Genomic DNA, 15,223 nt, shown 5'->3' on the forward strand with positions numbered 1-15,223 from the left:
CATTAATAGATACACACAAAAATGCCCTTTGTGAATACTTACCAGCTTTTATCATTATAGAACTGTCTACAATTCAGTTATTATCTGAAATATCAGAGGACTCTTTGCTTTTCTAGTTATATGTTTCAGAGCTCCATCAGTGCTCTATCCAAATGGTCACCAAGGCTTACCAGGCAAATAACATATCTCATGATCATATTAATGAAATCTAATGAGGTTGAATCAGCCGTCTCATGCATAGAATTACAGTACTTCACTTATTTTCTGCTTCTATGCATTGAATACTGTATTATTTGATTATCTGACCTCAACAGATGTTAATGATATTATCATTTAGTTAGTATGCGGACAACTGGGATAGCAGAGTGGTGGAAAGGAAGTGCCAGGGAGCTAGAAGAGATGGTCATACGGCAAAGTGTTTTATTTTAGGGCAGTCTACAGCGACATGGTTAATGTAATATAATACATGCTGTACATATAATCCAATGTACTTTATATATTAAATACTGCAGAAATAGTTTATTACACTTTGTAGAAGTATTTATGGAGGAATTCAATTAGCTGCGGTATTTATCACACGCTAATTTAACCCCACCCAATTTGCCCGAAGCACAGCCGCAAGCAGCACTTATTGGGGATTTTTTTTCAGGACCTCAGCAGGCCCCGAAAAATAATCCCCGATAATGAGCCTGTTTTTGGGAAGCAGGCAGTGATAATAACACATAGGCCCATGAACTTATCATGGATTCTATGTGTATTGGCCTATATACCGATAATTTTTCGAGAGAATACATGGGCTCTAATTGAATTGTCCAAAGTTAAAATATTTGTAAAAAGTCCAGTTTTTCGAAACCGAAAAAATATCGTGTTCAATTAAATTCCCCCCTAAGTGTGTTCAGTGTAGTGCATAGGGACATGGGCGCAGGTAGCTGTGACTTTCATTTTATGTGGTCAGTAAGTTTGGTAAACTTCTAACTTGTGATTATGTTTGATAGTCTGCCCTTTCTCGCTCTCAGTAAATACTCTTCTGCCTACTTTTGTGGCATCCCGTGGGAGTCGTGACGGCTCCCATCCGTCTCTATATATGCGCCAATTCCCCTCTTACCACTGTTGACACAAATTAATGTTGCAAAATAACTTTATAACGGCTTATTTCTCTTTCTGTTCTTAGAAACATAAGGTGACACGTGGTCTTTGTGTCGATCATCTGTCGGGTCCGTTAGCATTAATACATTAATTACACTGATTTTCTGTTCCACACCACAGAGCAGGGCCGACTCGAGGCACGTTCGACCAGTGCAGTCGAACAGGGGCGTCACCCCATAGAGGCCAGACCCCTCCCAACCATTCCCGATTTCAGTGGGACAGTCCCGCTTTTCAGGCACTGCTCCCAGGGCCGGATTATAGGCGGGGCACACGGGGCGGTTGCCCAGGGGCCCCCACATTGCCTCATACATACTCTGGCCAGCTCCCAGCAGCAAACAGAAGCAGTGACCGTGACAGTGCAGACAGCACATGAGCACAGTCTCTCTCTCTCCTCCTCCCTCTGTCTCTCACTCTCCCTTTCTCTCTTCTTTCCCATCCTCTCTCCCTCCCTTCTTCTCTCTCTCCCTTTCTCTCTTTCCTCCTATCCTTTATGCCCCTGCCTTTCTCATCCCCATCTGTCTCTCTCTATTCTTCATGACTTCTCTCTCTCTCCATTTCTCTGTTCCCTCTCTCTCGTTTTCTCTCTCTCTCTCTCTCTCTCTCTCTCTCTCTCTCTCTCTCTCTCTCTCTCTCTCTCTCTCTCTCTCTCTCTCTCTCTCTCTATTTTGCTGTCTTCCTTTCCTCTGTATGGGGCCCATTTATCATTATATAATTGAGGTTTAATCCCCCAAAACACCAGTTTTCAGTGGTTAACCACAAATATTAAGTTTCCCCCGGATGTATTAATGACGGACCACAGCAGGTATCTTCGATTCCCCGCTGTGATCCCTCCATTCCCGCAGGCAGCCACATCCCCTACATCCCCTATAGGTCTCTATGGGGGATGCGATGCTGACAAATTTACCAACAATATTGGCCCCTGCCTTTGAGCTACACTATGCATAATTAGCCTGCGGAGGGCTCCTCTGGTGGTTGTGCGTGTATAGTCAGCATGACTGCACATGCGCAGCGGCCCCCGTAGCTCTCCGGGCACATCTCAGGGATGGGCTCCTTTTGGAACCCGTGTCCCTTCATGTGCCGGATAATACATCCGGGTGCTATGATTGCATACTGTAATGCGATCATGTGCAGTAATGTCATGCCTAAATCGCATTGTAATCATTAATAAATGGGGTCCTATATCTCACTACCTCCCTCTCTTCCTTTCTTCTCCCCTCTCTCTATCTTTCTGTCTCCATCTTCATCTCTCCCTCCTTCTCTCATTCACGCCCCACTCAAAATCCTGCATTTGCCCCTGGCAGTGTACTAGATCATGTCCGCTACGCTGTCGGCAGTCGGTTCCCAGCAGTGTTGCGGACATGAAGTAGTATGCTGCGACCTTGCCAGTCAGTGGAGAGACCAGAGACAAGCCCCGGGGCCACCACAAGCCTAAATCCAACCCTGAGTGCCCCGCTGTTCCACCCACAGGGCAAAGTGTCCCGCAGGTGGTCAGGCACCTCCACCGCCGCGGCAGTGCCGGCCCCAAGGAATACGAATGGATGCCGCGCGGCATCCATTCACTGCAGAAAGAGGGCTGGGGGAAGCCCAGCTACAGACGTAGTGCTGGGCTTGCCCCCAGCCTGACGTTTACGGGAGGCGTATTGTACGGGCACGACCCCAAATAACATCATTGAGGGGGCCACACCCCATTTTCGGTCACACATGGGTAAGGAGAGCCAGGTCCTGGTGTCGCACAGGGCGCGGCTAACCCTGGAGCCGGCCCTGCCATAGAGTATTTGGTTTTGCGAACACAAAGCTTGTGATTGTAAAAGTGAGTTCACCTTGAATGAGACTTACATACCAAGCGAGTGTGCATCGTGATAAGGATAACCCATTACTTGCAAATTAAGAGCCTCCAACTTTGCAGTCAGAAGCTACCAAGGTTAGGTCTATGGACAACCTCGAGCAGCCTATTCTCCAGATGTCAATGAAGGCGCTCTTACCTCCCTGTCTGTCTGCTAATACCCAGTCCTGTGTTGTTACTGTGTTCCCAATTGTAAAGAGCAGCAGAATATACATGAACATTATAAATGAATAAATGTAGGGATGCCATCTCCATGCTCCTAGATACCATTCTCTGCAAACAGTATATGATGTCCGGTTTATTGAGAGCTGGCGGCTCTCTCCCCGATGAGCTGTGACACGAGTGGGCATATCAGTTACGTGTCAGCACCTCTGTAGTTTCCTTGATAGAGAAGAGTTTGTATCACTCAGGTCTGTACCACACAGAATAGTTTACAGATGGCATTCATGCAGAAGAACACGTTGATAATTACAAATAGCTGACTCTAAGCTTATCTTATCCTGTCTTGGGCAGGTTTATCACAATATGTAGACAGCCTGTGGTTTGGCCCAATGAGTGTTGTTAATCAGTGAATAGAATGAGGGTTATTTACTAATAATGCAAAAAGGAAGTAACCCATAGCAATACAGTACTTGTTTTCATCTACGAAAACTGCCCTGTTAGCATACAGTAAGGGGTATTTACTATCTACCTTTGAGCAGTAATCTGCTTGGACGTAACTGATTTTTTGAGTGTTGAGCCAGAATAAATATTGATTAATTTGTCTTTTAATTATATAGATGAAAGGTTCACTTTAAGCACATTAAACTTGAATGGGATGGTGATGGTTTTAAATAGCAACATTTTTTTATTTGGTATTTCTCATTCTTAATGCCAGAATCACAAGAGCTGTAGACCCTGCAAAGCTATGCCATGGGGTTGGGTACAGGATCCCGGTGGTCAGAATGCAGATGGTGAGAATACCGACAGCAGCATCCCAATAGTCAGAATCACAACATATTTTTGTAAGTATTATAACCTTTACTCTGACCCTAACCCTCCCACAGAGTAACCATAACCCTCCCCTCCCGCAGCCTAACCCTAACCCTCCCCCACCGCAGAATAACCCTAACCCTCCCACAGCATAACCATAACCCTCCCCTCCCGCAGCCTAACCCTAACCCTCCCACAGAGTAACCATAACCCTCCCATCCCGCAGCCTAACCCTAACCCTCCCCTACCGCAGAATAACCCTAACCCTCCCACAGCATAACCATAACTCTCTCCACCCGTAGCCTAACCATAAGCCTCCCCCGGACCATCCCGTTCCGCAGCCTAACCCTAACCCTCCCACAGAGTAACCATAACCCTCCCCTCCCGCAGCCTAACCATAACCCTCCCACAGAGTAACCATAACCCTCCCCTCCCGCAGCCTAACCCTAACCCTCCCCCACCGCAGAATAACCCTAACCCTCCCACAGCATAACCATAACCCTCTCCACCCGTAGCCTAACCATAAGCCTCCCCCGGACCATCTCGTTCCGCAGCCTAACCCTAGCCCTAACCCTCCCATTCCGCAGCCTAACCATAATCCTCCCCGTAGTACCTAAGCCTCCCTTCCGCAGCCTAACCCTAAGCCTGCCCTTAACTCTAATACCTTCACAATCTGTTGGGATTCTGACAGTCGGGATGCCGCTATTGGTATTGTGACTGTCAGGATGCGAACTACATATCGTGCAATGGTTTTATAGAATTATTTACAGCATAACATTAATATACAAATACTGTAAGATGGTGATATTTCCACATGCCACATTTTCAAGATAGGCTATTTCCTGACTGCACTGGTGTGATGGGTACGTCGGGAAGAGGGATTAGGGCCGAAATCTAAATCTTTTGCATGTTGATGCTCATTAATGTGTCTAATAAACAGTCAGCAAGGGACACCCCTTATCCTCCCAACTTCATCAGCCAGTGCAAGCCCTGCACTATCTGGCCTGAAAATCCATGTACTTCTCTTGTCACACTGTAGAGTGAACATTAGGGCCATAAATGAGTTAGGGGGAGATGTACTAAGCCTTGGAGAGAGATAAAGTGGACGGAGATAAAGTACCAACCAATCAGCTCCTGTCACTATACATGCTGTGTTTGAGAGCTGCATCTGGCCCAGCAGCTGCCATGTGGACTTCCCTGCTTAGATCTAATGCTGATTACTATATGACAATCAGGCTAAGAACATAATCCATTGTGAGGTGATCTATTCTCTTTATGTTATAAACTCACACACACTTATTACATATATCGCCTCCTATAACATGTTAACCCTAATTGGCTGATACTCGCCACATATTCTCTCTGTATTCCAGCATGTGTATGGAAAAATGTTACATAATAAGTTGCACGTTCCCTGATGGAATGTGCTAGTGTTCTATAAAGAATATGTAGGAATGTTTGTACATTATATAAGCGGTGCATTGTATTGTCACTGCGTACAGGAGATTTCCCCCACACCGCACACAGGGATTTCCTCATCTGTTCACAGTCAGTCTCCTGCTTGGGGGTCATTACCGGCTCCCTCCCTGACTCTGCAGCATCAGATGTGTGTGATATAATCCTTCTGGATACATGTGCTGATCTCCGTGTGACCCCCAGTCTCATCCTTAATGACGTTATAGGCTCTTTCATCCGACCTGCCCAGCCGGAGGAGCTTGTAGGCTCCAGTCCTGTATTTCTTAGAGATGAGGTTGTACAGGATCGGGTTGATGGAGGCACTGAGGTAAAACAGCAGCATGGCGACCAGGTTGAAATACTGCGATAGTTGCATCATATAGTAGTCTTTGGTGTTCGCATAAATGATTCTTCCAATATGAAATGGCAGCCAGCAGATGACGAAAGCCAGGACGACAACCACTTCAAGACAAAAACGGGAGCAGGAGAGTCACTAGCTGAACCAGGATTTTGGCATTACATATCTCATTGGGATTTGTATCAAACCTTCTAAAGAGGACATGTGGAGAAGTCACCCAATCAGATTATACTTATCATTTACTTAGTACATTCTATAACATGATAGCTGATTGGTTGCTGTGGGCAACTTCCTCACTTGTCCTCATTCGAAGGTTTGATACAGCTCCCCCTAAGAGCTATGGATCTGATTCAGACCTGCTCGCTAGCAAGCGCTCGCTCGTTGCTGGCGATGTTCACTAATGTGCGCATGCGTGTAGTTCGCAGTGCGCGTGCGCAAACTAGTACGAGCGATCGGGATGCGCTCGCCCTGCAAAGACAGCCCAGTGGAATGAGTGACAAGAGAGGCCGTTTGTGGGTGGTAACAGGGGCAGGGCAGTGGTAACGGGGGAGTGGAGTTGCGGTCGCAGGTGTTTGAACACCCTTTCTGAGGAGTGCATAATTAACCGGCAGCGTCATAGTACACGTCACCTGGTTGAATTATACACTGAAGTGCTCGCAGTGCTTGCGGTAGGGTACAGTCAACCGCAAGCGTTGCGGCCAGATCCGATGGAGCCCGATGTACCGATGGTTGTATATACTTCCAGGAGATGACGTACACTAGTGGGCAGCTAAAGACAGGCTGGTGGGCGTCTATAAACACAAAGTGATCGCTCGCCAAGACATAGTGGGCGTGCTTATGCCGTGCAAGCAGCTGCCTTGATGTCACTTAGCTGAATTTCCATACACTGGGAGCGAGCGGCCGCATCTAAGGAGTGAGTCTGAATCGGCCCTATGTGTATAAGCTACACATTTGAATTGTTAAAGTAACACTAGTGGCAGGATTTCAAATATATGAATAAAATAATTAGCACCAGAATTATTGGCACATAAATCTTACCCTCTGAAAATAAATGTCATTATTATTAGAGTTATATAACTTACTGACAATAGGTCATGAGGGCTATAGGCAAGATACTGGTCTGGGCTCCCTTTCCCCCATCAATTTGTAAAAAAAAAAAATCCCAACTGGTTTGATTAATCCATCATCGCTGCCCCACGGCCCCTGCATCTGGCCAGCAGGGTGCCTGGAATGGCGCCCTGCAGCTCTGCCGGGTAAGCACCCTGCAGCCTGTACAGCCGTTTGGAGCGTCCTCAGGATGCTCTGAACAGTGCCATACTGCCTGGTGCTGGCAGCCCCATCCTCCGGGGCATAACATCAAGTGCTTAGGGGTGTGGCAGGCGAAGGGCACACCGCTCCCTCTTACGGAGCTGATTCAACCTCACCCAAATTTGAGTGCAAGCTCCTGGTAGGTGATGGGAAATCTAAAATAAAATCCAATGAAACATTTAAGATCAATCACCACCCAACACGTTTCGCTTGTGACAGCTTCAGTATTCAAGTTATTATACACTTCTATATTTTATACTTGAATATATATATATATAGTAATATGGGGGTGCACTCACCAGACTTCAGTCAATTCATTGGATTAATACCTTTATTCCATAATAAAAGATCTGACGTTTCGGTCCTTCTTGGACCTTTGTCAAGGTACAACAATCAAATGTACATAGAGCCTATAAATACCCATATCCCCTCCCCCTAGTAATAAGGAACAAGGAAAAACAGACATGGTTAACCAGAATATAGTGTATCACACTACATACAGATACATACATATATATGAACAATCAACCTGTATATCCTGGAATCTTAGGGCCTGATTCAGACCCGCTCACAAGCGGGTCAATGGCCAGGCACTGCGCAAGCCCCGGAGCGAGCAAGAAATCACTCACTCCAGGGCTCACAACAAAACAGGGCGGCAGCTCGCCCCGTTTTGTAGGCGGGGAGGGTGGGTGGGTGGCTGGCAAACGGAGGCGTTCCCAAAGGAACGCCTGCCATTTGGGGGCGGCCCTACTGACATCACTAGTGATGTCAGTAGAGCTTCCTGCTCTATTAGAGCAGGAAGCTCACTGGGGCTTGCGGGAACGAGACCCTACCACAAGGGTCTTGTCGCAAGCCCGATGGTCGCGACCATCACCTGGCCGCTGGCAAAAGCTGTGGGTGGTCACCCACAGCTATGCGAACGGCCAGGGGACCGGCTCCAAAAGAAAAAAAAAAAACGCTCTGATTCAGAGCGAGCGCTCTGAATCAGGGCCTTAGTTCAAAGTATTACATAGAGCCAGCATCACCGCGCTGGACTTGTAAATAATCATTAGCACATGATGGGTTTACCTCCAGCTGGCATACATCAAATTATCTCTTATCCAATGATATTAAATCCTATTACTTAATTTTCCGGGCGCACATCGTGCGCCACTGCAGCTCGCCACACACTGGTGGCTGCCTCACCATATCACTTCCTTAGCCGGAAACACAGTTTGTATCCCATCACCTAGCAACCAGCGTCTTATGCAGACACATAGATCACCGGTGTTTTATGCAGTACGTATACTGCAACTCATACAGACTAATATACCACAGGTCGTGTATCCATAAATGAAGTTATATGTCCAAAACAGTCATGGTGGACATAGGTTCAAGGAGAGAAATTCTCTAGCTCCGTGGCTCACTACAAAAGGGGCGGCTGACGATGTTGATCGACAGCTTGCCCCGTTTTGTAGGTGTGGCGGGGGGGTGGTTTCACAAAAGGAGGCGTTCCCATGCGAACGCCTGCCATTTGTCAGCGGTCCCACTGACAGTGATGTCAGTGGGAGAGCTTCCGGCTCTATTAGAGCCAGAAGTTCTCTGGGGCTTGTGGCCACAAGACCCTACCCACAAGGGTCTCGTCGCAAGCCCCGATGGTCGCGATGGTCTTGACCATCATCCTGGCTGCTCGCCAGAGCATCCGTCTCTGAATCAGGCCCTCAATACATTGCGATATTTTTCTATGAGGGGTGCACTCTGAAAATTATTTCTCGATGGGAACCATAAGTATTATTATGGACTCTCCTAAGGCCGGGTGAGACTTGATAAATATACCTTTGAGACCGGTGATATACAACAACAAAGTCTTTTTGAAATATTTTTCTTTTTTCTTTTCTATTTGTTTGATATATTTTTTAGATATTTTTCTGTGTTTAATTTTTGGTCTGTGGTCTGAGATAATTATCGGTGTCCAATGGGTTAAATGCATACTTGCCGATATTCAGCTCCCTCCATCCGGGAGGGAGCTGAATGCCTGCAAACAGTGGGGAGGCGTGGCCAGGCAATGGGTCCGTGCCAGGGGCGGAGCCGCACAATTGCATCATCGTGACCCTGCCCCCTCCTCACAATGCCGAATCGCGTCATCGGGCCCCCCTGCTGCGGGGGTTTCTAGTAGGTAGTCGGGGGGGCATGCGTCAGCCGGGAGGCTTGCCTGCCTTTCCGGGGGGTCGGGAGCGGCACCCGTTATTCGGGAGGCTCCCGACCAAATCGTGAGGGTAGGCAAGCCTGGTTAAATGTTAATACGATTTACAAAATAATATTTTTTGTATATACAATGCAAGGTTGACTTTTATATATATCAATGATCTGCTGAGATAATATGTTCCTTGAACCTAAGTCCACCATGACTGTTTTGGACATATAACTTGATTTATGGATACACAACATGTGGTATATTAGTCTGTATGAGTTGCAGTATACGGACTGCATAAAACACCGGTGATCTATGTGTCTGCATAAGACGCTGGTTGCTAGGTGACGCGATGCCCTAGACACACTTCCGGCTGAGAGCCGGGATTTATGTGTTCACGGCAGCGCTGGTTGCTAGGTGATGGGATACAACCTGTATTTCTGGCTAAGGAAGTGATATGGTGAGTTGGCCACAAGTGCGTGGCGAGCTGCAGTGACGCACGATATACGCCTGGGGAATGAAGTAATAGGATTTAATATCATTGGATAAGAGATGATTTGATGTATGCCAGCTGGAGGTAAACCCATTATGTGCTAATGATTATTTACAAGTCTCGCACGGTGATGCTGGCTCTATGTAATACTTGGAACTAAGGGCCTGATTCAGAGCCGGACACTCTTTAAGAGCACTCACTCTGAATCAAGGCATTTTAGCATGTATAGCATGTATAGCTGTGGGTGACCACCCACAGCTATAGCGAGCGGGCAGGAAGATGGTCGCGATGGTCAAGACCATCGCGACCATCGGACTTGCGGAGAGACCCTTGTGGTAGGATCTCGTTGCCGCAAGCCCTGGAGTGCTTTCGGCTCTATCAGAGCCGAGAGCACTCCCACTGACATCACTTGTGATGTCAGTGGGGCCGGCCCCAGACGGTAGGCGTTCCCATGGGAACGCCTCCGTCTGGGCAGCCACGCCCCCCAAATGGGGTGTGCTGTCACTCACCATCGACAGCACGCCCCCTTTGGTACGCAAGCAAGTCGCTCCGGGTCTCGCACATGCGCACGACGGAGCCGGCTCCATCGTGCGCATGCGCACTGGGCCAACATCGACCCGCTTGCGAGCGCTCAGCACTGGCGAGCGGGTCTGAATCAGGCCCTGTGTGCGGATTATTCTGAAAAAAAATTTATATATCATTTCAGGGTCTGGATGTACAATTCCCATCATGTTATTACTTGCACAAACTTGAGGATTCTTTTTTAATCAGCTAAAGAGATAAAATCAGCTTCAGAGCAAACCGCAGCATCTGAGCGTCCCAGCTGCACCTCAGGTTACTTTATATCTACAGGTTACAGTTTTTCTACCTTTTCAGAAAGCGGCATTACGGTTATGGCTTATGTTATGGTTGGGGCTTTTTATTGTACTAAAAACGCCCTTGTCCCAAATGTTAGGAACAAAATAGGACTTTAGTGTAACTAATGTCCAGGCACACTATGCTGCTGAGCAGATGTGTCAAACAAGAGATGTTTCTCGGTGAACTAGAATCCCAGCTTGCCCTTTCACTTACTTTAAAATATTTTTTTTCTTTTTTGCTTTCAAAAAGCTATTTAATATTAGCCTTTAAAGTGAAAAAAAAAGCTTCAAGTGAGGACTGTGTTTTCCATAAAGGATCAGAAATTGTACTGGTCAGATTTTCATTGACCCAACTTCAGGGCCATATCTTGAAAATCTAGGACTATCCCTGGACAAAAAGGGTTCACCTGGGAAGTAAGCTTCAGGTAAGCTATATGTAGACAGGGAACTACTATATAACATATATACTGCACATCAGTCACTAGGCCTATATCACATAATGTTATAATATAACGTCATGTAAAACAAACTTATTTACTATTTTAAGGGATTGGATTTAGAGGTGCTAAAAGCATGTGTTAATTCATGAGATTGTAATCTGTCATGATCACTGCCCTCTCTCTTTGCCTGTGATGCGGTCTTAACACCAACGCAGGTATTCCGTTGCTCAGAATGCCGGCACCGGAATCCTGACACCTGTCAGAATACTGGCGCCGCAATCCCTAAGGTAAGTAGCGGGGTTGGGGGGGTGGTTAGGGTTAGGCACTATGGGGACGGTTAGGGATAGGCACTAAGGTGGGAAGGTTAGGTTTAGGGTGCGGGGAGGGGAGGGGATGGTTAGGTTAATCACTAGGGGGGAGGCAGTGGTGGTTTTTTGGGACCTGAAGTTTTAACGGTTATGGGGGCCCCCTTTGGAACCAGCAGCAATAGGGCAACATCCAACAAAGTCCAAAGGGCCTTGCTGCCCTTGCAAGAACCTTGAGGCCCAAATTGCAGAGTTGTTGAAACCCCCATAGAGAGAGAGACTGTAAATAGATCACATACAAAACCAAAACTTACTCACTTCCTCTGTAAGATTCTAGCTCTTGATCCTCCTGAGTGGGATATTTGGAACCTCCCTGAGTCTGGTCTCTCCCCCACGCTGTCTGCTCACGCCTCTGAGCTGCATGCCATCCCTCAGTCAGCTCAGCTTTTAGTTTGTGGTCAGCACTGCAGGACTGACTTCTGGCAGATGGGACAGCACAAATGGAGATGGGAGCATATGGTGCACCTGGCAATACTGCACTTAGCAGTTACACTGACAGCAGCTCTTTATTCTGCGCCCAGCTGGCTCATGAGAGCCATCCTCTGTTCGGAGCTGTAGATATGGTGTCTGCTGACCAGTACTGATCAGGGAGGTTTCTGGGTACTCAGAACCCCCCCTACATGCACTACTGTAGAGCATATTCTAAGGTCCATATTAAGTACTTCAACCCATTGGTTTATGATTCTATTACTAAAATAACCTTATTTTAATAACACACACTTAAAAAACTCCATTTATTGTGTTGAAAAATTCACTCATTAAAAACAAATTTGCTTCAGGGGCCCCTCCATGGTTAGGGACCCTGAAGCTTAAGCTTCATTAGTTTCACTATAGATCCGCATCTGGGGGGAGGTTAGGTTTAGGCACCGGGGAGGTCTAGGACACTGACAGACATGTGTCTGTATCCTAAACCTGTTGGAATGCCAGCATCGGGATTCTGACTGCTGACACCCTGCGCCCAACACCTTTGCCCACCTGGTCAGTTTAGGATGGTTTTGAGATTATAATGTACTCTTAGCTGCCAGTATATTTTCCATATTATTTTATTTTTTTACTTTCTTATTTTTCATCACTTATGTTCTTTATATTTGTAGTTTTAGCCTTTACCAATAGAGGTTATATTTTAAATGCTCACGACAGTTAATGTGTGCCCCCTAATTAGTATACTTGTCTGCTTTCAGACCTCTACATGCTAATTATCCCTTATTCTGCGGGCCGTCGAGAGGGGGGTTGGAGCTGGTACTCTTTATCCGTGCCCGGGCTTGTTGGAGGGGCCCATGTCCTGCCCCCCACCCACGTAACAAAATGTGGCAGCTACTTAGGCCAGGGAGAGAGAAGAGATTGCTGCTGCAGCATCCTCTCTCCCCAGCCCAGCACATGCTGCTGTGTGCTGGGCTGCAGCAGCAGTAGACAGTACTCTCTCTCCCTCTGTGATGTGTGTTTGGGGGCAGCGATCACACTTGACTTGCGTCCCCCACCGCTCTGACTTTTCTTCTTCTTCTGTGCCTTCCATTTTAGAACACTTGTTATGCTTCATTTTGGTTATTATTGTATTTATCCTTGCGGCTTATTGAATGATATGCATTTCCCTTTCCTTGCTCTGTATTTTGCTAGTTGGTCCTTTATGTTTCATTTACTAAGCCCTATTTCCAAACTGTATGATGCTGCAGAATGTTGTGATGCCAAAATAAATAAATATTGATACATCTCCTTAATAAAAGCTGTAAAGGAGAAGTCGGCTGTTGGACAAGTCCCAGCTGCATTACCAGCCAGGAAGCCACAAGTAGAAAATGGGATGCAGTCAAGAGACCGGTGGCCGCAAGGCTGGAATCCCGACAAGGGATTTAAGATAGGCGTCGAAATACCGACGCCTATCTTAATCCCGACGCCGGAATCCAGGAGGACGCGTGCCCAAATGAAGGTATGCCGGGGGTGTTAGCCGCGGGGGGGGGGGGGGGAGGGTTAGGTTTAGGTCAGTTAGCGGAGTTAGGTTAGGGATAGGCACTCCTAGGGTTAGGTTGGGCTAAAAGAAGGAAGGGTTATGGGGAAGAAGGTGGAGGGTAAGTATACTTATCCGACCCTGTCTGGATGCCAAACAACGGGATGCCGCTGTCGGTATTGTGAGAGGAGGCATTCCGACAGCCGTCATTACATGTCAGGGGTAGACTCACCATTAAATGAATTGCCATAGAAGATTTTTAGTTGTTTTAGAAAATAATAAAGGATGATGCTCTCACTTGAGCTTCACAATAATGGAACGGGCACACGGCATCTATTCACCCACTGCTCTGTAATGCTAGCGGTGCTCTCAACTTTCCCCCCTCCCCCCGCGGGACACTGAGGCACGTGGATGGGACGGCCGGACAGTGCCCAAAAAGCAAAACTGTCTCGGCCAAAGCAGGACTTGGGGTGGGGTGGGGGGGGGGGGCGCAAGAATGAGTTTGAGATCACAAGCTAGATTACTAATACTCTGAGACACAGCACCCTTACTGGACAGTGCGAGTGGGATGCGGTAAGGATGCCGGACGTCACTATACTGACGCCAGAATACCGACGCCCCGACAAACTATGTAAATAGTTTGTCTAGTTCCTCTATAATTACTATTAAAAAAATGACTATTTGCAATTGCTGATATCAGGTAATAAAACAGAATAACACGTGTAAAGCTGTCTATTTGCAGAGTTTTGTTGGACACTTACCCAAAATCTTGACTGTCTGGCGATGACATTTCTCCCTGTTCTCAGCATTAGGTCCCCGCAGTGTATTTTTGCTTTTCCACAACTTTTTGCTAATGAAGCCATAGAGGACAACCAGGCAGAACATGGGGCAGAAGAAGTAGACGGTGGTCACCCACATCATGATGTTGAGAAGCCCGGACTCAGCGGCGTACTTGGTGTAGGTGCACTCCCAGGAGCCAGTGTTATTCACCTTCACATTCTCCAGCAAGTTATAAAGAGGAGCTGCTGACAACAGGGCGACAACCCACAGGAGGACAATGACAATCTTCACCCTCCTCTTGGTAATGAAGACTTTGGCTCTCAGAGGAAAGCAGATGGCCAAGTACCTCTCAATGCTCAGGGCTGTGATGTGCAGGATGGTGGAGTAGGTGCAAGCTTCACTGATCAGGCAGAGGAACTTACAGAGGAACCCACCAAAGATCCAAGAGGTGGACATCCACAGGCGGTACAAGTCGAAGGGCAAGCAGAGGAGGATGATGATGTCGGACACTGCCATGCTGGACAGGTAGAAGTTTGTGGTGGTCTTCATCTCTTTGTACGTCCTGATGATGAGGATGGTGATAGTGTTCCCTATGAGCCCGGCCACCATGATTACTAGGCAGATCACCGTCATGGGGATGAGTGTTTGGATAGTGAAAAAGGAACACAAGTTCTCTGTACAAGGTGGAAGAGTGCTATAGCCATTAGTGACCACACTGGAATAATTCTCCATCACTGGACCCAGGAGAGGTGCAGCCAGATCACACTTCTTACACTTTGCTGGGTAAATTTTAATTTTTTTTTTTAATCAAGCCTGGATAGCATTGAATGGTCAATCAAAAGCCTCTGGGAGCTGGAAGTCTTCACCTTGCTAGTACCCCTCACTATGGTACATCTCTCCAGGAGATCAGTCAGCCAGGAACATTGTGGATGGACTATGAAAAGCAGCAGAATTGCTGCCTCTTGTGGCTTCTCCTCCCTCTGAGTGTTGAAGATCTGTATAGACTGGGTTAGATATGAGCACACCACACCCCTTAGAAATACACTTGTGCTCTGTGTGTGATGATTAGGCTGGTACTGCCTTATAGAGCTTGTTAA

The 15,223-nt window shown here is 47.1% G+C and overlaps 1 protein-coding gene across 1 annotated transcript; it reads right to left on the minus strand.

Annotated features, from left to right (window-relative positions):
• Positions 1 to 5,550: 5,550 nt before the first annotated feature.
• MLNR (motilin receptor) lies at positions 5,551 to 14,858 on the minus strand. Its single transcript, XM_088469244.1, has 2 exons — positions 14,108 to 14,858; positions 5,551 to 5,878 (listed from the first exon to the last, which is right to left on the minus strand). Exons 1-2 carry the CDS (start codon positions 14,856 to 14,858, stop codon positions 5,562 to 5,564), a joined length of 1,068 nt encoding a protein of 355 aa, XP_088325370.1. The 3' UTR covers positions 5,551 to 5,561.
• Positions 14,859 to 15,223: the final 365 nt, after the last annotated feature.

This window comes from Taudactylus pleione, unplaced genomic scaffold (assembly GCF_031769625.1).
Source record: "Taudactylus pleione unplaced genomic scaffold, aTauple2 ptg000089l, whole genome shotgun sequence".
Lineage (NCBI taxonomy): Eukaryota > Metazoa > Chordata > Amphibia > Anura > Myobatrachidae > Taudactylus > Taudactylus pleione.

Coding starts and splice junctions, on each gene's coding strand:
- MLNR (XM_088469244.1), bottom strand. CDS start 14,858: ATGGAGAATTATTCCAGTGTGGTCACTAATGGCTATAGCACTCTTCCA. Junction 5,879..14,107: donor CCAGACAGTCAAGATTTTGG/GTAAGTGTCCAA, acceptor TTTGTCTTGAAG/TGGTTGTCGTCCTGGCTTTC.